At 47.4% G+C, this 22,606-nt stretch overlaps 1 protein-coding gene across 4 annotated transcripts in view; it reads right to left on the minus strand.

The window, feature by feature from the left end:
- Nucleotides 1-3,501: 3,501 nt before the first annotated feature.
- The window catches only part of LOC125958244 (uncharacterized), an 81,594-nt gene continuing 62,489 nt past the window's right edge, over nt 3,502-22,606 (minus strand). For all 4 annotated transcript variants that reach the window (XM_049691494.1, XM_049691504.1, XM_049691478.1 and 1 more), the window contains 4 exons: nt 13,845-14,965; nt 13,640-13,751; nt 8,976-9,115; nt 3,502-5,984 (listed from right to left, as the gene is read on the minus strand). In XM_049691494.1, coding sequence (XP_049547451.1) covers nt 3,505-5,984; nt 8,976-9,115; nt 13,640-13,751; nt 13,845-14,430 — 3,318 coding nt within the window. In that variant the 5' untranslated portion in view covers nt 14,431-14,965 and the 3' untranslated portion in view covers nt 3,502-3,504. The remainder of the gene's footprint in view (nt 5,985-8,975; nt 9,116-13,639; nt 13,752-13,844; nt 14,966-22,606) is intronic.

The following is a 22,606-nucleotide window of genomic DNA, read 5'->3' on the forward strand; positions in this document are numbered from 1 at the left end:
CTGTGTCGCTGTGTCAAAAAAGACATGCAAAGTGAGGTTTAGTTTAAGCGTGTTGGGCTCGGTTAAGAACATGTTGGAGCACACATTTTGTGCCCGAGTTCATCTCCTCTGATTGAAGGGTAGTTATTATAAATTAGGGAATCTCGTGATTGTTTCTTCGTTTGTTCTAACTAAGAGCTAGTTTATCACACTATGGGAGGGTTAGAATGGATAGCAAGAGAGGCAGAATAAAATTGACGGCTTAGCGGAGGCCGGAGTAATTCAAATGCAACTCAGTTGTGCTTATATTTGGTCAATCTGTGATATTTCATTTATAAACGATAGTGATATATCATGATCTGACTTGACTGATCGGGAGTGATTTATCACGATGACCGGCGATGGCATAAGGTGGACCATTGAAACTGTGGGTACGCGTGTATAATTTTTCTCGGCTTTTCGTAGATTCTTACCGTTGATTGTTAATCGTTTGTCCGCATATCCATATGATTTCTTTCATTTGCGTTGATTTATTCAAACATGGATTTCCGATCTGATGCGAAACGATGCTGTTCATGAGACACGGAAATTATTTCCAGTAGTGCTAGTTCTTTTTTACTTTTAGTTTTTCTCAGTGTTTCAGTGTTGGTCTTTTTTAGAAAACGTTTATTAGATTTCCGTGACTATTACACATAGATGTTCTCTCAATTGGTTTTAAATATTCCGTTCAATACTAGTTCTTTTTTTTCTATGAGTCCAGAGTATCGGTTTCTCTGGTATTGAAGCGTACATCTTCTGTTTTGTTTCTTCTTGTGTTTATTAAAGTGTATGTATGTGTGTGTGTGTTTGTTTGTTGCTTTTATCATATCATTCTTCTGTTACGCTTCACTGTTTTGTGCAAAGGTTTGTTTTCTTTTGTTAATGTGTGCTCGATAAAAAGGGTACGTGTTAGAAATTGTTTTTTTTCCTCTGCTGTTTTTGTTAATCTTTCTAATGCTCATTTTGCTTCATATCTACCGTCATTTCGTCTATGTAGCTTTGGTTTTAATTTCTCGTTTTGTTATTTCCTTTCCCGGCCCTCCAGCTGCCCTGTTCACTCGGATTAGTCTCAATCTCGTGTCTTCTAACCATTGGATTTCTGATCACAGCTAAACTAATAGTGCATTCACGTGGACGACCGCAAAAGCGAAAACGAAGAGGGCTGTGTGCTGTGTCTGTTCTGTTATGCTACCGTAACCGATAAGTTGTATGAACCTGTCATCAGCTTTCGGTCGCAGTACTTATTTTTCGTTTTCTAGGTTCAACGTGAAGCCGTCTAAGATGGAGACGCACAATGGAGGCGCATGGTCAATCATTAAAAAAAAAGAAAAAATAAATCTGCTGAAAAACAGTTACGTTCTGGAGGGTTACAAATAGTGTTCTGTAGAGTAGTACAACGATTGAAAGTTTCTTTTTTCTGTTTTACCCAAAAATAATACCTATTATCCTGCTTGCAGCAGTTTACGGTGTTGTAAGTTTTCCGTCTGCGAGTTCGGTTCCCTTATCCTTTGCGACCCGGTTCCATAAGTGGTGAATGGGATCGTTATCGTTCTCTAATTGTAACAAACAAGTGTGTGTGTGTGTGTTTTTGGTGAAATACAAACGAACTATCCCTGGGCGACCACTTAAACGATTATCAATATGGGATAGATTCCATTTTGTGATAATTAAACGAATGCGTTCTTCTGCCCCAAGACTTAACAAATAAGAGCGAAGAAGAAGAATTGTTCTTCTTACCTGGTAATTGTAGTAAATATATGTATGTCGTACTGTGCTCGGTCGTCATTTGTTTATCGTTTATCTCACAGATACGCTACTACGGTCACCGCAAGATCAGCAATATTTGTCCGTTTTTCTATCGCTCTATGAACATGGTACGGTGCATTTGTTGAAACACATCGAGATCGTTGAATGAAAATGATGGCATTTGCCTGACGTCACGCAGGGAGCTGGGCGCGCTCCAAATGTGAGCGGTTAAGTAACTGTTAGGATAAACCTGCATCAGTATGTTTTCTGACTCGGCCACCTCCTCTCCCGCGCTCCTACCCCGTCTGTTTTTTGTTCTCTCTTTCCCTTTCTCTCATTCCCTCTCAGTGTTTCTAATTCGTTCGATTCTTTTCTTTTCTTCTACAGCAAGGCACGTATGAATTTATCAAACAGTGGTACGATCCGTGTAAATCAGCCTAAGATAGTATGAGTATGAGTATTATACCTAATCGGTTATCCCTTTTTGTTTCTACTCGCCACAGGACACGACACCTCTGGCGCACGGTGCAAACCGCTTGCTTGCATTCGTCCGAAGGGGTCCGGTTTCGTATGTAAAGTGGATTAAAATAGTTCCATGAAAGTAGTGCTTCTCTTCGGACCTTCGGCGCCTTCCATTCCACCATGCCTTAGCCTCTATGCATTCTATCACTTGGCGAAAGATCCTGCACTAGTTTTGACCGTCCCGGCCCTTCACCTTCCAGTGATTAGTTCGCGAGTATCTTCCATTCCTTTGTTGGATTGCTTCCACACTCACGCTGCTGCGGAGTACCCGACACCCTCCTGGTAATCACATTTTCGTGCGTAGCCTCAAACCAGCCGCTCATCGCTGCGCAGTACGTTATCTATACAATACAAACACTCAGACACGATCGTACTTACGTACAGACAGACATACACACACACACACACACACGCACACACATACACACAGACCTACACGTGGTACATCCAGACACATCTAGAGTAGGAAATTTTGCCTTCGTCTCGAGAAGAAAGTGGAGCAGCCGCGTGGGGCCACCACAGGTATGTATCCATCACACATCGATATCGAAGTAACGGGCACTAGAAGGTGCACTAGAGTAAAGGTGCAGAGCTGTGAGAAGGTGGACTGGAAGTAGAGGAACTTGAGAGCGAAATAGTTACCTGCAGCAGAAGCCGTAGTAACTGTGGACTCTGTGGACACTATACTGTACAGACATCGACAGACCTTTCGGAATGGGCGGTACGTAAGAAGGCGGAAAGCGAAACCACGAAGGTATACTGTTGTATCCGTGGTACCGGTTCCGGGATGTTGGCATCTATCTCTCAGGTGTTCTCGTGCTCGGGTGGCTCCCCCCTCTTTGTGTATCATTTTTACTCCTCTTCAAACCTTCCAGGAACCGGGAGCGATCGTGTAGTCGATGCGTAGTCGAGGCCACTAACCCGTCCTGGCCTCTAGTGTGCAACGATAGGCGGCGCAACGGGTGCTCGCAGCGTTCCATGTTCATCGGTGATGGTGGTAATGGATGTCGCCACTGTCGTCGTCGCTCGATCGTCCATCGTCTGGGGTAGAGGCGCCGGTCCCGCCACCAGTCCGGCCACCGCCGAGGTCGTGGTAGAGGTGGACATTGTGTTACCACCTGCTGTCGACGAGGATGACGAGGAGGAGGAGGAGGCCGTCGACGATTGGGTCGCGGACGAGGGTGAGCCCGAGTTGAGCAGATAGATGCTAACCGTATGCTAGCACTTCGGGTGGAAGGTTTTGCGATCCGGCAGCAGGCAGAGAATGCTGAGCGCCATCACCATGTGCCAGATCGAGTGAACGATGTGATAGTTCTGTTTCGTCTGCAGAAAGGCGAAGCACACGAGCCCCACCATCACCAGCACACTGCCGACCGGTAGGTAAAGCGCTAGATAGTTACGGGACGGAAAGCACCGTTTCGTCTTGCGGCACCGTAGACCCCAGCTGACCGAGATGAGACAGATGCCGGTGAGGGCCGGTGCCAAGAACACCCACAGTGACTGCTTGTTCAGTTCGGTACCGAACGCAAGCAAAATAGCACCGAGTACGTGCAGCAGCGAGACGAGCTGGTGCCGCACGTTCGACATCGCGATCAGCGTCACCCAGATGGCCAGCAGGCCACAGTAGAAATCGCAGAACTGTAGCACCCCGATCTTCACCAGACAAAAGCTGAACTCTTCCTCGCCCGAATCGCACGCATGGTAGAACGCGGAGAAGAACATGGCGAAGAAGTAGATGATCGCTTCACTGTGGTAGCCACGCCTGACCGCATAGTAGATGCTCGGTAGGAACAGTAGATTGGAGAGCGTGAGCAGAAGCGAAGCGAGCAGAATGGACGCACTGGACGGTACCTGTGAGTCCTCGGTACAATCCCACCCTCGATAGTTGCGCAGACAGAGACAGGTGGAAAAGACGAATCCACCGGACATGTAGTGATAACAGCGACCGAATCTGCCACACCGACCGGCCACACAAGGGCTGCTCGAGATGGTGAACACGACACTCGAGTTACACTCCGGGTTACCGATCGTACCACCGCCGCTAGCACTCTGCTCCGTCACGTACTTGTGGTGCAGCTCGAACCGGCGAGCCATTCGCTCCGATTGTGCCGTACTGCCGCTGCATTTGGCGTCCATGAGACACTCTTTGATTTTCAGTGTTTCCGTTTCGTTGAGCGCCCCAAGACAGTGCTCGTCGGCGACGCACGTACGGTAGTAGGCGAGCCGATCGGCACAGGAGCAGGGCGATCGCATCGCTTCCAGCGAACCACGATAGGTACGGATAAAATCCTTCACACTGTCGATGATCGTCGTCCGGGCGGTTAGATCGGGACCGTGGCAGAACAGTCCGAGCGTCACGTACCAGCTGCCCGGTTCGGGAAACGGGACATGCACCAGGCCCGTGTTCGTGTCGGCATCCGTATTGTTGATGACGATTGCGGCCGGGTAGATGTGCCGACCGTACACACACTTGTCCGGCCAGGTCGGTATACCCGGTTCCTCTAGCCGTAGGCACACGATCACGGTTTGGTTCGCTTTACCGGCGCTACTGTTGGCGCTTGCGTGGCCCGAAGATGACGACGACGACGACGACGGTGAGCCAGGGGTCGTGGTGCTTGCAGTAGTGCTTGCCGCAATCGAAGTCGCCACTGTAGATGTTGTCGCCGTCGTTGTCGTCGTCGTGGTAGCGGTTGTCATGGTGACCGGTAGCTCGGGTATAAACTCTTCCTCCTGTACATCGACCAACTTCTCGGCGACGACACCCGCGTGCTCGTTGGTGGATTCCTGGTGCCGCGCATCGATCAGGCTCGCCTTTAGGTCCTGCCGCATGGCTACCGCGAAGCTGAGCGTACCACCGATATCGTACACATCGTTAACGTCGAACTTCATCAGGGCGGGCATACCGGAGGTCAGATTGAGCGTCACCGGTACCGTACCGTTCACGTCCGGGAGCAAATCGTAGTCGAACATGAAGAACTCTCGGTACGTCTGCCGTAGTACCGGGTACCGATCGAAGGCGCGACTTGGTAGCGATTTCGTCATCTCACTGCCCACTCCATCGGTGGTCGCCAGGGGTTCAACAGAGGGAGACAGATCGTTGCCGGTACGCTCGCTACTGCTACCGTCGTCCTCGAGCATGTGATAGATCAGCTCGATCGTAAAGCGAAGGTACTCTACTTCCTGCTCCAATGCCTGCTCCTCTTGCTCTTCCTCTAGTGACCTATTCGCTGCCGGTGGTGGTGGTGGTGTTGGGGCAACCGTCACTGTGCCGTTTTTGTTAGTACTACTAGCTGGTGCCTGCTTCTCCTCGGACCGCAGAAAATCCAGATCCACGTAATGCCAGGCACTTTCGTGCGGATAGAAATCGATACTGACGTCACCGGTTTGGTTCGGGCAGATGAGCGCATTCTGTAGGTAATCGCGTCCCGTCGGTAAACCGTGCGCCTGCACGAAGAACGTCACATCGGTACAGTTGAGGCAGGCGTCGGTGATGTGCAGGCGCCAGGTGACAATCGCCACACCAGCCGGTACGAAGAACTTGTACGTGTTGGGTTCACTCTGGTTGGTCGCGACCATCTCCGGTCGTACCGGTATTGCCAGTGTGCCCGGGTGCCGCATACCGACGTGCAGGATCTGAGGAGTGACACGAACAACCGCCATCTCGGACATCAGCAGCGTTTCACAGGATGCAGCCAGTCCTGTTGAATCAGGATCGACAAGAAGGGAGAGAAATGGAGAGAAAGGAGAGAGTTTTGAGTCTGCGAACATCAGCCAGAGTTTCATTTTCTTAAAATGCAAAACGTTTCGTGTTGGTAGAGTTCATGAAATATGTTTTCCCATAATATGGGGCGGCGCGGCGCTGGTAAGGAAGTTTTGTTAGCTCGAACTTGCCTCGAAGCGGGGACGGATGAGGTGAGCGAATTGAAAGACGGCACGAGAGAAACCACAGGAAGATGCGACCTTGCTCGCACCTTTCGGCTTCCCCCCTCCTGTCCGTTCCTTCCGACGTTCCGACGAAACTTTCAACTATTCCATCGGAAACATCGGGGAAACAAAACGAAAACTCTCATTCGGTTTCGCCCTTATCTATCGCGGTTACCATCTTCATTCTGGAAAAGTTCAACCGCAGCCTCCAGGCGGGAGAAGAGGGAGTGCCCCCCCCCCCCCACCGAAGTGGTGTCCCAGTGCTGGTTGTTCGACTTGACGCCGGTCTCCGGTGCGTTTTTGCAAAAGACTTACTCAATTTAACGGTGAGTTCATCTACAAACCACCACAAACCACAACGGAACTCCACCACCGCCATCGCGTCTGTTACTCAGTCCACTTGACTGGTGCGGTGGTGGTGGTGGTGGTGGTGGTGCACACATACATAGAGTGGTGCACCCGGGAAACTCCAACTGAACTAGTAGGGTTCGTTCGGTGGGCCTGATGTTTCCATCTTCTATCGTTCGCTGCAAGCGGCTGCAGTATGAACATTGAGGAAAAGTTTCTCGTTTCTTGACGTCCTCGGCGTGTCGTCATCGTCATCGTCGTGGCACGGAAAGTACCACGCATTGGTCGCGGTTGCGTGCGCCGAGTAGACGCACGTTGAGTAGGTGAGAAGCAGAGCAGAGCAGAAGCATGTGGAATGCAATTTTTCGTTTAGTGTTAAGGTGGTGGAAGTTGGCCCACACTCAAAAGGAATGGCGGAATTATGCGGTGGGACACTTTTTGGGATTTAGTTGCATTTGGATTCTGTCGATTCGGACAGTCTCACGATGAAAGCTTCGCACTTGAAGCACAAAAATAGTGTGTTTGCGTATCAGTCTGATTTTGCCACCAAGGTGGAATTTACTTAATTTGCTTGTTGTGGAACAGAACGGTTTGTTGGTGAGATGACGGGTCATTTGTACTTGTGTGTGAAAAGTAGTTTGATGTGAAATGGTGGTCAACTGTAAACCATCCTTTATGCGCCGAAAGTTGGATTTCTAATGTCGCGAACTATTTGAAATATTATTTTCCATTGGGATTTATGATCTATTTGGATATTTTTTAAAGTACAAACTGACGTCTCTATACACGGTTTTCGATCGATTCTACTCTTTGTATTCTAAAGAGTTCTAACTTTGTCACTATTCTGTCTGATTATATTTGTGGTTCAAAATATGCTCAGGTGAAATACCTTTAAGTGGTCTTCAATATATTTACAAGTGCCCAAAACGGGCTACATACGCGCAATATTATTGGTCAATTTTACTATGATATATTCAGCATATTATTAGGAACTGGAAAACTCTTTAAAGAGCCAGAATACGTTAAAGGAATCCAAGTAATCTGGAATATTGACCAACGATATCGCGGGTATGCGGAACGCTTAACATGTTTATCACATATTCGACAAAGTTCAGTTGAATTAAAGCTCAGTCAAGTGAAGGAAAGCGCCTAGCGTCCAATTTGCTTTTTGTGGAAAGACAAACTCGCAGCAAACAATGGATAACTATTGGTTGCTTTATCAACTTGTCGTGTTGGTGATGTCAACGATTGATTAGCCTACTAGCCTACTAGAAACTAATATCGCATATCGTGAAGAAAATTATAAATTCTTTCTGTTCTTCCTTTCCCAGATGTAGGGCTCTAATGGGATTTCTCTCAATTACCAAACAGTTGGTTATTGCAATTTAAGCAACTAGAACACTCAGAACTGATTTTGTGAAGTCCTCAAAGCTATACCATCATCGATTGAGATTATTTTAATTAGCTGCACAAGAGCAGCGGAATCCCTAGCACCGCGCTTCTCGCTAATCAACCAAACGAACCGAATCGGTCGTATAGCAACCGTCTGGTGGTGACGATGATGACGACCGGTGCGGTGCTGCAGCATCCATGGTCATGGTTGGCCATGATGATGCATAGATGTGATCCTTGAAGCACGTCACATTAGGCAGCAATTTGTTAATACGATTTAGGACCAGCAGCATCACCTCGAAGCGCTCGTCCGTCTATTTTCAAATGCAACCACCACCGACGGTCCGGACCGTTGTGACCTTCCGGGTTCGGTTCGAAGCGCGCACTCGGTGTCCATTTGACCGCACCCAATGCCCGGTGCCCGAAACTGATCGGCCTAATTACAAATAATGACAGTCAATCAAATGGTCGTTTTTGGAAACGACATTCGGACACGAATGGTGGGGGGGGGGGGGGGGGGGACCCCACCACTGGGATGAATGGCCCCCGGTATCGTACCGTTTGCGTGGCCGAAAATGGCCCACGGAGAGTGATGGTTGGATGACAATTTTCCGAATGTCCGAATGGATCTAGTCGATTCCAGTGGACGGTGACGACCTAGCTTACGGAATGGGACAGCGCTCACAAACACACACACACACACGCGCGCACACGCCGCTTTTTTGGGCTGCTGGCGATGGTGATTCGCGAGGACCGCCGCACGATCATCGACATTGGACATGGACATGGAGAATTGGACGATGTCCGGTCTGATTTAATTACACTGGCTACCGGTAATGAACGATGTGCCATTTTGTTGTTGCTTGCGAATGGCCGGCGGTGCCATCTCCGCCGCCCGGATGTCAATTTCTTCGAGCCAGAGGTCCGAACACGTGGCCTGTAGGCCGGGACAGGCTCCTGTTTGGGTCCTGTTTGTCAAATGGGATCGATCGGCGGATGGCCGGTGGCCCGTGTGTGTGTCTTACCTTGCTGCTCGATGCGCTCGTTGTTCGGATCGGTCCAGCTGATAAAGGCCACGGCGAACCAATTGCCCGGGTGCGGCCCATCGATGCTTAATCGGCGTGTGCTGCTGTCCGATTTGAACTGCAGGCTGTGTATTTCGAATCTGTGGAATGGAGAGGAAAGAGTAACAGCGGCATTTAAGAACAGCAACTCCATTGACATGTAAAGGCACAACGCGTAACATAACCCAGAGAGTCACAGAGTCAGAAATTAGGAATATTTGTCATCTAAATCGATTAAGCAAAATTTCCTCTTTAAAGAAGCACCGGAAGATTCTTTCATCGTTATCTTCCGCGAGCAAAAGCACCACGAAGTTTTGTGCCCGCGATTAAAGGTAACGAAATTAAAAGCTCAGCTCCAAACGTGTGCTACCCCGCGGCGTGTTCCTGCATGATGATCATCGGGGTCACACCCGTTCGTTATGTATGCTAACCTCGTATTTACGTATTATCGCCCCGGGACCGACGTACCGGGGTTTTGGGGTAGCAGGGAACCGCGAACGAAAACGGGATGCGAGGAATGAATAGAAATGCGATTCATTAGATTCAACTCGTACGTTTGCAGTCGCGATGGTCGCCACTTGGCCGTAATGGTGCCGCCTGCTTTGTGCTCTCGGCGGTACTCGCCGGATCCTGTCCGTTTTTCCCGCCAAAAATCCTGGCTACTCGACGAAATCGAGACGACGGAGAGCGGATCAACGGAACATTCGGTACCGATTTTGTTAACAAAAAATAAACAGCACATTCTCAAAAAAAAAACAAGGACTCCAGCAATCGTCATCATCGCTCTCACTGTACCGGTCGAGCATCGGTGGGAATGGGTCGAGTGCATAGTTTGAAGGACATCAGAGTACACCGAGGGCTGTAGCGCGCCCAGGGCTGTAAATCAAATTTCAACGCCATTCATCTCCGTCTTCTTGGCCGCAGCGCCAGTGGCTACCCGCGTGGTACTATCGGGCACCGTATTCTCTATGCAAATCTCGCTCCATTTCCATATCATCATCATCACCATCATCACCATCATCACCATCATCGTCGTGAGGACGTCATCCCACCTGAAGACACCCTGGAGTTGTCTCGGTGGTGACCAGGGAAAGAAAAAAAAAACATTTCTCCCCTCCGGGAGACTGGAAGGACACATAATAAACTAACACAAAATGGCGCCTTGGTGGAGGTGGCTGTACCGTTGGGACCTCGAGACCGTCGGCCCTCGAAGAACCGGAAGTTATTCCGGAAGAGGCATTTTTCCATGCCCGAAAACTAGGATTTATTCGACGTCCGTCGGTGTCATCAACTGCTTGCTACAAGCAGAGCCCGTTGGTCCCGATGGGATTGGTCCCATTTTTACAGCGCACATCACAATGTCGTATGTCGTTTTCTTCCCGCAAAAGTTCCTATCAACACCACCGAAGAAGGCAACCGAACCGATCTTTGGGGTCTTTGTAGGAGGGACAGGTGGGTAAGGTTATGATGAAAAAAAAAACTCGATTCCGCTTGATATTCATAGGATTCTATCGTCTTCGGCATCGCGTCAACGGAAGCGTTAGCGGCAAGGGCATATTGGGTGATCTGATTTGGGAACGTTTGGGGTCTGTGCGGTTGAGTTGGAGCATGGTGTTGCGTTCGATTGCGATGTGTAGTGGTGATAGTAAAGATTATCCGGTTGTACCATTTCCATTGAGATTCTTTGTAAACTATACGTTCAACACGCGACGGTGAAGATTAACGTCACTAATTAGAAAGGTGCAGCAGGGTGCCAAATATCCGAATCAAAGCAGTCCGCAATATCTTCATTTTCATGGCCGTATGGCTTTGTCACCTTGGTGGTTAATCATTTGTTTGTAACGAGAAATTTTCAAGAAGATTCAAGATAGAGCCGTTGCATAACAAAGCCATCAGCAACATTATCTTATTGATCGAGCTCTGAGCACTGAGTCCCTAATAGATTCCTCAAATTGTCCGGTGGGGCAAAGCAAAGGAGTTGGTAATTTTCCTTTTAAAAGTTAAACAATAATGTAATTTATTACCACGATCGACCGGCGACTGTTCTCGATTGTAGACAATGTAGCAAAAGGAAATGACGTTTGCCATGGCTTTATAGCCTACGGTCGATTCCACTAGTGGCCTGGTGGAATCCAAACAAAGATCGCTCCCAGCGACGCCGACTCCATCCATCCATCCTTCCATCCATCGTCGGTCAAGTATGATAAACATTTGTTCAATTTCTTCGCTTCCGGCGATGGTTGGCGAAGAAAATGAATTCCTCGATTTCCGGTTGCCACCGCAAGAGGTAGGGGCGGCCGTTGTTTGGAGCAAAGTTTTTGGAAATTCATTAAATAATGAACAATCAGCGAATGGCGGCAGCAGCAGCAGCAGCAGCAGTCGTACAAAAGCAGAAAGGCGACTGGGTGGAAATTTCCACCTTTCTTTGTTTTCCCCTCTCTCTCTCTCTCTCTCTCTCTCTCTCTCTCTCTTCTCGCTGTAGTAGCGGCAGCAGCACGTGCAAGCTATTCCGAGAGAGCAAGGACGAGCCAAGCTGTGGACCGTGGATCGTGGAAGTTTGCCGCAACTCGTTTTCCCTTCAAGCTCCCTGGTCGCAAAGGTTGCTGATTATTTTTGTGAAATCCAAAGTGAAAGTAAACAAATTGTTACGCCAGCCCCTGCGCTATGGCCATGGCCTATCTTAGACTATCTCGTTCGCTTCTGCCGCTTTCTGACGGTTCAAAGTTTTATCTCTCAATTTTACGTGGGAAACCTAACCACGTGGGGGGAACGTGGCGCTCGCGGTGGTTTGCGTTCGAACGGAGTAACTAACATTTGCGTCAGCAAAGGGCGGGGATCGATTCGGCCTTAACGTGCGCCAGTCGGTTTTCAGATGGCCCAGATGATCATTGAATTCAGTTTGTATAAGAAGTATGCAGTAATTTGGGCCGATTTTACAGTAGCTAGTAGATGGAATGTGCAAATAAAGGCGATGTCGCTGCAATCACATTAATGCTGAATGTGTACTGAAGAGAATCTATAGCTGATTGTTTAACTTCGAAATCTATTTATCTATCGATTGTTTGGTTTTGTGTCTTCCCAATGGGTTTCTCCATTCCTAGTAAAGGTCAATTTATGAGAAGTGTTGAATAAATTGTACGATTCAATTTTGAAATGTCAAATTTTGAGAAGTTTATCATGCATCTGTTCCTACAAATTTAACGCACAAAAACCTACTGTAAAATGACTTTGTCTGAAGATGTACGTGAAACTCAAGGTGTCATTGTTGCCAAAAATTGGATCCCCAAGGATTCCAATACCAAAATAGACCGAGTAATTACTTCCAACGAATAAACAGTTGCTTCATAGGTAGAAAAGAATGGAAGTTGATGGAACGTGAACCATTTTCCAGTGTTCTTAATACCCGAAATCATTTGGAAGCCACTAAAAAAACTGTAGCACATTACGAGTGCTTGAATATGCGAATTCAAAACGCTTAACGTATGTGAAAATCCGAAACAAGGATGTGGGCAATAAATATGTTACAATTATTATTAAATTCAAACAGCCGAGAAATTCTAGCTTCTTCGACCGATGAGACATAGTCTGGTGGAGCATCAGTTTTCCAAAAATAATGAGTAAACCCCAAATGGTCCTCGTTCATGGTTCCCCACCAAAGATGTCTTCTGTCAGAAAATTCAACAGCTGCTTGGATGATATGCCAGAATGTTGTAACCTCCAATAGGTTCAACTTTGAATGAAATGTAAATAACCATTCCCTTAAAATAAAATTGCCAAAGTTCACCAAAAACAAAAAAAACGGTACAAATTAATGCCTACACCTCATAATGTTACGTTTTCAGCCCCGGACACTCGCTCTTCCTTCTCGATGAAAGCTCGTTACAAACGAACGCAAAGCATTCCACCATGCTTCCACCCACCCGTTGTTTTCGTCCGGTTAGTCATGCTTGGAACGGGTGACAGCCACATGTCAAAAAACCGAAACTTTCTCCACGTACGCCACGGGGAAAACGGCGTTCGTTGGGCTGGGCCCTAAAGTACCAAGAAATTAGAGCAGTTGACACGACACAGTTGCAAGGGGCCAGTCGCAGGAGACAGTCACGGACAGAGGCGACAGAGGGACCGTGGCGTGACGTGGGAATGAAGGAAAACAACTTGGCAACAACCTTTCGAATTTTCTTTATGCCGTGTGCGTGTGTCGTGTTGTGTCTGCCGTTCCGGTTCGGTGACGATGGGCTGACCGATGATAGCTGTTGCAACATTTGTCACGTAATTTTTGATGAGTTTTATGAGCGGTGGGACCAACCAACCAACCAACCGACCGACCGACATCCGGTACCAACAGGCGAGGGCCCAGGACTTGCTGTGGCTTTCATTTTGCAACGGAAGTCACATCGGCCCCTATAGCACTCGGTCCCGGTATTTGGTACCGCGTCGGATAAAAGCGAACCAAACCAGAGTGTTGCCAGAAAACTTTGCACATAAATAACGAGCACGGCGATGGCTACTACGCGAGAGCTGCTGGCATGTGGTAGTAGCTGTCAGGTTCGTGGCGTTGTTCCGCTTTCAACCATTCGAAGAATATTGGTTGAAGGATCTCGTAGCCCTTCCCGCGCCTTACTTACCGTTCGTCCGCGTCGAGAAAGTGCTTCGGGAAGGTGATGTTCTCGGGGCTGATGACCGGATAGCTGCCCGCCTTCAGGTGCAGCGTGATATCGTTCGGTTTGCAGTTACGCTCTGTGGAAAGTACCAACACCAGATAGTTACCAGGGATACCGTCACGATCAATCTAAACTGTGTGTGTGTGTGTGTGTTACGGTGGATACTTACGAAAGGCACCTTTGGATTCCTCGTACGCCTTGAAGCTGAACAATGCCGTCCGGGTGTCGGTTGGGATGCGGAAGTGCAGTATCGAGACGTCCTTGTAGGCGGTGTACTTGAGCAGCGTATTGGACGGTAACCGCTCCAGCGGTATCTGTCCGCCTTCCGGCGTTGGCCAACCGTAACCATCCTTTAACCGTGCACCGGATCTTGAACTTTTGTTGCCCTGTCGTGGTGCTAATGGCGGTACCGGTGACGTCGTTGCTTCACCATCCGCCACTCCATCGATAGAATTACTACTAATGGTACTGGTACTACTACTACTGCCGCCACTACTATTACTCCAATTGTTACTACTGCTGTCGCTGACACTACTAGCGTTCTCGGGAAGGTCGTTGGTGACGCTATTGACCGTACTGCTCACGGTGTTGTTGTTGTTGTTGCTGTTGTTGTTGTCGGTTGGATGGAGTGCGCTGCAAAGGCTACGGTCGGTGGCTAGCGCTAGGAGCACGACTAACACACCAAGGACGGCGATCGATGTAGTGGTAGTGGTAGTGGTAATCGTAGTGAACGTACTGCCACTCGTGGAACACATTTTTATGAACTCTTTTGACCGCTTCGTACCGATGTGTGCCAACGGCCACAACGGTCAGGTGAGGATGCGTGCAGACTTCGTGCAGACCTTCAACGTTTCGCGGACCACCTTCGAACGGAGAGAGAAATACGGAGTGGCTCCTCGCGCACGGCTATGACTATGATCCGCACCGATGGGTGGCTGGTGCATGTGCATCAATATCGCGTTCGCTGAATTTGACCTTTATGGGGCCTTTGGGGTGTGGAGCTATTTTGTCATTATCGATTGATTGGCCGTTGAACGTGTTGCTGCGCGGTCACAAGGCTGTTAGGCGGCGGCGGCGGTGGTCGTGGTGCTACTGGTGCATATGGCAGTGATTATATGTTTTGTTTGGGTTTTTTTTTCTCTGCTTTCTAAATTTATCGAAACACGTCTAAACAGCCTTGAAGCAGATGAGTGAACGCGATGCAGCCTTACACACCAAGTCCTTTTCTGCTTGTGGTACACGTTGGTTCTAAAGCGCGATTCAAGTAGTAGGCTGACCTTGTGGTCGATTCTGTGCGGAATGAAGGAAAGAAAGAAACGACATTAGCAACGGGATAGACGTTGGATTTGAATAAAACAAGTTTCTCGGCGACTTATGTGATTTTAGTTTTATGGCAAGCTAAGCTTATGCAAATTATCATAATCATCGTCATGAAAAATTCCAAGCGAAAGTTTCACGCGGATTAGACTAAGACCGGCTTAGTGTAGATCTTTGATGGCCTTTTTGTAAAGCGATACGAAATCGAAACCGGAAACATCGACAATTTTGTAAACTAAATTCAATGAAAGAATTTCAAGAAGTGATTGCAAACAGTGAAACCTAGCAAATAATAAATGGCGTTCCAGAAGTTGCCATCAGCAATCAGGTAAAATATTCTCATTCCATAATGCATTGCTGAATAAACCATAAATCAACGAATCGCTGACCATTGTTTTCAGTTACATATTACAAAGTTCTGCCTCTTGCTGCTGCCGTCATGATATTAAATGCTCAATCCCCGATGCCGAAACCGGATGGTACGTTAGTTTTCGTTCCCGGTACCGATCCTGGTACAAATCTGATGCGAACTATTGGAACTGATTATCGATTCGATAACTTTTCAATTAGTCAGACCGGCCCTCGGACCGAAAGCTGTAATCGTAGCTAACAGTCGATGGAATTAAACTTTCATTGCTTCTCGAAAGCACACGGCGGTGGTGCTAACATGTTAACCGGTTTTCCCTTAAACTGACCAGCCCAACCTGTGTGTCCTGTCTGATCTCAAGGTTTATAAATTATTACCGAGGCGAACGGACGGTTCCGTTCGAGTGCGGATGGTTCGTTTTCCGTGGCTCGCCACGGAGCCAGCATTCCATTTACAATGTACCCGGGGCTTGGAAATCAGGTAAGCTTGTGTTGGAAAATTCGTTCGAAATCGTTTTCGTCCCGGCAACTAGCGAAAACGATGAAAAAGGAAGAGTAGGAAAGATATAAATCACTGGGGGTGGAAAACAATCGCACTGGAAACGAAACAGAATGATAATCAATTGTCCAGGTCCAGGCACCCGGGTAAACTCGTTAGCCAAGAGGGACCTAAGACCGAGTCCCGTAAGTCCGGGAGCGCGCGAACGAGGAGCGCTAAATTGTTGCACAAGCGAAATGGTTAGCTGGAGTGGTGGCCAGTGGCGGTGAAATGAAACAGCTCCGGGCAGAATACATTGTGTTCGGGGCGAGACCGTGGCGAGGAAGGTTTCATTTTGTTTGCATTTTTGATTCACTTTTGCTGCAAAATAATCACTTATTGATTGCTTTCGTTAAGCGGCCACACCGGGACCGGGCAGTGTATCCGGTGCTGCTGCTGCTGCTGCTGCTGCCGTGGCCGCCATTGCTGCTCGTGCATGACGACCGAGGACCGCGGTTCTTTTTATTCTCGATTTCCAATTTTTGTTTGTTTGCCGGTATTTATTTGGGGAAGCATTGCTACCTGCTACCTGCCGGCCGGCCACTGACAGGAAGGTGAAAATAAATAAAAGCAAATTCAAAGGCCACAAAAACCAACGGACTCCAACTCAACATCCCTCTTTCCGTTCCCTCTTCTCCTCCTCCTCCTTCTCCTCCTCCTCCTTCTCCTCCTCCCGTGCGCGTGCGTGATAATCACAGGAAAATAGGACTTATTGGCCAACGGCCGGAAATGGGTGAAATTGGGAACGAATTGACCCTTGCCATCCCTTGCCCTCATCCTGACCAACCCGGGATGGTCTCCAGCTGGTGCTTATTGTTTGCGCTGGTTTGTGCACGATAAGGACAAGCGAACGAAGTATACACACACACACATATACACACGCCGGAAGCGGAAGACACCGACAAACTGCGAGCGAGTGCAGCTACTGTACTGTGCGGTGCCGTGCGGCGTTGTGCTAGTGTTCTCTGGTCTGCCGTTTTATGATGTCATTGGGGAAATTATTGCAGAACAGGGAATGTAGCAGGGAAACGGTAAATTTACATTTTGATTACACTCCTCGCCCATTGCATTGGGAGGCCAGTTTTTCCGGCTTCCCGAGGCAAGGAAACCGGGCGGGCGGACGGGCGGACGGGCGGACGGATTGTCTTTGACTTGCGACCGTTACGATAAAACTACAATAAAATGCTTTCGTGGAAGCGGCGCATTCATTAGAAGCCGCACCAGCGCTCGACGTGGCTCAGGGATCAGGTCAGCGGTTCAATGTTATGAGCCGGAGCCACGCCATCTTAAATTCATGACTCCTCTTTTACGTAGATTCGCCTCTTCGCGCGGCTTTATTAACGCCAACAACGGGTGCAGGGTATTGTGTACATGGATGACCGCGTTGCAAGGTTTCAGGTCAATCTGCGAAATTGTTTTTTTTCCCCAGCTTTGGAGTGAATCCTTTGGAGGAGAGGACTTTTAGCCGCACTTTGATAGTGTTGCAGTGATTTGATGAATACTAAGCGAGTGGTAGGTAAAGTTATGAAAACGTATATTTATGTAAAGTATATAATTTGTAATTAAATGATATAAAAGTCTTATTTTATCAGATATTTGAAAGATTAGCGATGCTGAACGATGTATATCAATTTTGTGTAATTCTGTCATTATTTATCATTGATTCTCCTTTTTTGTATTGATTGACGAATCTTTTGGAATAATGTAAATCATAAATGTAGTTCCAACATCTACTTTCTTTTACAAGGAACAAATGCAATTCAAGGAGCAACTCAATTCTAATAGTCTGATAGTCATCACTTGTTATGCTTCATATGCTTCAATGCATTTGAACACACGCTTTACCAGGAACACAAGCGGGAGTTTGAATGGATTATTGTTCATATACTGCTCGTTTTTAGAAGGTTTTTTCTTAATTTATCCTTCTACAAAACATTGTCGATCTGATTGTACATATTTTGATCAGTGTTTCGACAAGTTCTATATCTCATTGAATTGCTTTCTCTCTCTTGAAACCTCAGTTATAATAACTGTTACAGCATTGATAACAATAGTATCATATCATGGTGATGTATGTGTAGCCACCATTTACATGATTCTGCCTATTGCTTGTGGTGTCCCAATGTCAGTGTTAAAGATTTCCTATAACGCTGTTGTTTGGGATTAAGATAAGAAACGTATGCAAAAGCATTTTGTGCCCGAGAATTGTCATTGACGAGTGGATTATCTCGCGAGTGCCAAGCAGCATAACAAGCAAAATTCGTGCTGAAAAAGCAACTCATTTTGATTACATGATAACAACAACGAGCTTTGCAAATGGCTTTCACACAGAACCACCACGCACCATATTGAACGATGTTGATATTATTTGAATAAAATGGCAATGCATATTTTTTGAAAGTCAAATGTTGATAGCAAAACACACCATAAAATGTGTTATTTGCTTTACAGAACATTCACTCACTGGTAGTGCAGGTACCGGTGCGGTTCTGGATTCCTGGAATGCACATGAATAAAAATGGCTAAGCCGTAACGTGCTAACCCACTTCAATGCTCGATAGACTAGCAATGAATATTCTTGCGAACATTTCCATTTCTCCCACAGTTCAGTTACAGGTTGTATTGTACGCCAGCTCATGGCAGCATCGGCAGCCTCGATCGTCTACCGAAATGTAAACTCATCCTCAACACTTCCTCGAATTACAATAAATAAAACATACTGCCGCAGCTTCGAGGCTTCCGTTGAGCTGCTCACTACTGCCGTTTGATGCTCGGTGCTCGTAACGCCTTTCTCAGTGAAACTTCTGGAGCGCTGCTGGATTCAACTTGAACATTCAATCCTCGTTCCTTGGATTCCGGAATGGCGTGACAGCTTTTTGACGGCCAGAAAATTGACGTGACACCGAAGCATACCGTCAACGAATCGGAATGGTGAGGCGGATTCACAAGAACGCACACTAATGAAACCCGACCTAACGTTGTCTGCCGTTGAAGTCCGAAATGGCCGAGGGGGTTAATGGCCGCTTACGCATCACCGGTTAATGCACACGCGCGGACGGAAATGGGGAGGGAAATTGAAAAACCGAATGCCGGCCGCATTGACCGTGACCGGAGGTTTGGCAGCTTTGGCTTTCGATTAGAAGTGGAATGGAGGGAACAACCACTTCTCGGTAATGCTGCCAGCAGTAGGTTAATCTTTTGATATTACGACAAAACGGAAGGGGGCACTGTGTCCAGGAATGCGTGCGCCAAACGCCACTCACAGCAATAGTCTTCGACCGGACCGGGTCCCGGAATACAACGCCGAGGGAAATGGATTTCCGAAATTTGAATATCGAATCAACTGGAAAGAAGTTTTCGAGATTTAATTAAACACATTTCCTAGCTCCTCTCTCTCTCTCTCCCGTTCGTTCCCCCCTTTTCAGCACCTTCCCATTCTCGGCCAAGTTGGTTTGCCGGACGCGAGTCGCGATAGAGAGTGTTAAGCCGTTTGTCCTCCGGAGTCGTTTTTGTTTCGCCAACAGAACGCGACACGAAAGGTGGAGAGGCGAGAGACGAGGACCGGTAGTGAGTACGGCAGGTGGTCCAACCATTTTTCCCTTTTCGGTCGTTGCTCGCTCGTTGCGACGACAGAGACGACTCCCAAGGTGTCTATGGGTGGTTTGCGCCACGGATGGATAGTCTACGCCAATGGAGTAGGCTTCCCGGGGCGTAAGACAGCGCACCGGACTGGGTCCACGGACGGGTATCCCACGGAGCTTTTCCGAAATTTGAATTGGATTTTTCTTGTTATTTCGCTCGCTCCCTCCTCTCCGGGGCTGAGGTTTCGTGGCAATGGGTTCGGTGTGATGGGATGGGTGGTGGCATATCCCCAAACGCACCGGGGACACTTTTCTCTTCGTCGGTTTCGTCGAAGGCCCTTTTTTTCCTCAGCCTTTTTGCCGAATCCGAAACCGGACGTCGATGGCGCAATTGTGCGCAAATGGGATTTGCACCGGTCTGGGAAGTTGTGCCCGAAATGGGTCTCGCCGGCTTCCACCAGTCTCCACCGTCATCATCATCGTCGTCATCATTTCCCACCGGTTTGCCGATGGGGATTCCTGCCGATTCGCCTTTCTTTTATTTCTTCGTCGCTCCCCATGGATGAAACAGAGAGAGATAGAAAGAAAGATGGGAAAGGGAGAGAGCGAGAGGGTGGCCAAATTTACAGTAAGTCCAGTTCGCTTAAGTGGACTGGTTAAGTGGTGCTGTCGCTCGCCTCGGAAACATCTGTCTTTTCCAGTGCTCGAGAACTGGAGCTACCTTTGATGAAGCGAAAAGCGAGGAAAGAAGAGAAGAGGATAAGGAGAAGGAAGGTTAGCAGCTTTGGGACTTGAGGAAAAGCTGCAAAGCCAAACCCCGGGTCTGGGCTGGCCGCCCCGGGACTGGCGGTGGGATCTCGCTCAAGAGGTTTCAAGGCATCGAGTCTAATGGGTTTTTGGAACCAAACGGAATTGTGCACCCGGTTGAGCAATCTTTCCAGTGCGTTTTCCTGGGGCCAGAGAATCGGTGCTGCTCGATGCTGTTTAACAGTCTGATAACCAACTCGGCAACAATTTCGATGCTGCACAATGTATAACAACTGTGTTAACCGGAAGCGATGAAGCGATCGAGCATGCATTTGTCGCATTTTAAGTGTGCTTCGTGTGTGATCGCTTTGACTAAGTTTCGGTCATTCGGTGTGGCCGGTGTTTCAATGGAGGTAATACGGGGGCGGGGAAGTATTAAGGTCCTGAGTATGAGAAGAATGTGGCTGTCGAGAGGTTCGTATCGTATTTCATTTGTTACAAGCGTGTAATATTCTTTGCAAGACGCATCAAGACTGTTGCGCCAAATTTGGCGATTATTCGAAGGATATCCAAGAAAGTAGCTCACACTCCAATCCCTGCTTACAGTTTTAGCGTCTGCACATTACTTCTATTAAAACCTTCTTCGTAAATCATTCATTTGTTTAAGCATTTAGTTTGTTTTGAAAAAAAAAACGGCCTAGCGTTACACTATTCATATTTGGTGAACAATTGGAACATGCAAGCATATTCACAAAGTTTTAAGAAGAAACACAAATATCACAAATATTTGATCTAAAACTGAAGTTTTCTTTGTATAAAAGACTATGATTATCTACTAAATTCCACTGAAGTGTTCCTAAGCGTAGAAAAACTGTTTCAAACATCCACTTGTTTAGATGTTAAACGTGAATCCGAAAATGCGAAGAAGAATATGATTGTAAGCTACGTATTTTAAGTACATCCAAATCATAGATTGGTTATCGAAATGTATGCAAGAACCCTTAATTTCAAAACTATTTCAACATGCTTGTCTGTTGTTGATGGTAGGCGGTAAAATTCTCATTTAGAGGAAAATAATGGAAAATACTAATATGATTGAAGAAACCTGCACTTTACTTGGATAAAACATCTGATCTAATGACGACTCAATACACACCTTGGTAAGTAAATAACTAGATAAATAATAAATAAAGGCTCTTCAGTTTGCTTTCGATTCAAGTAAAGTACTTCTAGGTAATAGTTTCCAGTTCCAAAATTCTTTTGAGAATCTTGTATCTGAAACTTCAAATATGAAATTTATAAATATCCTATGCATTTCTCAATCCCTTACAAGAAATAAAAGTTTTTAGTTACCAGTTTATCCCGCATTGCGCAATTCAAAGCATCTACTATTTGACTGCAGATAATTTAAAATTTTAAGTTTGTATTCTTTAGCTCCTCCTAAAAAGTTGATAACAATGCTTTCCTCCGGGCAACAAATCCGCCAGCATCCGTACAATCCGTGCCGTAAATAGCTAGCTACTCGAGCGCCTAGAAATGGAATGTCCTCAGTGCCGTGTACTCGTGTAACTAACCAAGCATTGCAGCAGTGCACCTGCAACTCCTTACCACCAGCTTTCATCTTGCTTTATTAGTGAGCATTAAGGAAAATGAAACAAAGTCCGACCGGTGGCCAAGTCGTGTCCCATTTCATCCACCCAACTTTCCTGCTGCTGTCCGGCCAGTTTTGGCTTCGTAAAAATACGCTTCTTTGCACTTTCATAATGATTGCACATCCTTTGGCGCTAGCCATACCGTGCCGTCGAGTCGGAGTTACGGGTGCTTTATTTTTTGGTGGCAAAAGTTTAAGATTACCTCTCCCCCTGGGCCTGACACGGCTGGGCCTGGGTTAAGCCTTAGCGCATGGTGCAGTGTAGCGGCGAGGAAGTTGCAGAAACAACTGGCACCAGATAGTTAAATCATGTCAGAGAGTGAGCAACGAAAAAAACGAGAAGGGAACGAGTACGAACGAAAATAAGAAAACGCTTCTCGAGCAGCTTCTTGGCGAAAGCTCGGGATGGGATGGGCTCCATAGTTGGATTGCGCAGGGTGCATGAGCTTGCTGAAGATGCTCGGAGTGACCACCGTCGTCGTCGTGGCCGCCATCGCCGCCACCATCGCCGCCATCGCGGCGGTGCAGCAGTACAATGTGGTGATCATTAAGGTTTATCTGCGCGAAGGTAAAAAGATAAACAGTCTCAGCAGCACAGTGCGATGGTTGCTTGGTCACCTGGCCATGACCAGAAAGCCAAGCTAAAGGCTACCTTTAACCCAGGACGGCACACCACGGTGCTGCACAGAGTTGACATTTCCAGCTCCAGGTTCCGGGAACAGGACGGGACA

The sequence above is a fragment of the Anopheles darlingi genome, chromosome 2 (assembly GCF_943734745.1).
Source record: "Anopheles darlingi chromosome 2, idAnoDarlMG_H_01, whole genome shotgun sequence".
NCBI classification, from domain to species: Eukaryota; Metazoa; Arthropoda; class Insecta; order Diptera; family Culicidae; genus Anopheles; species Anopheles darlingi.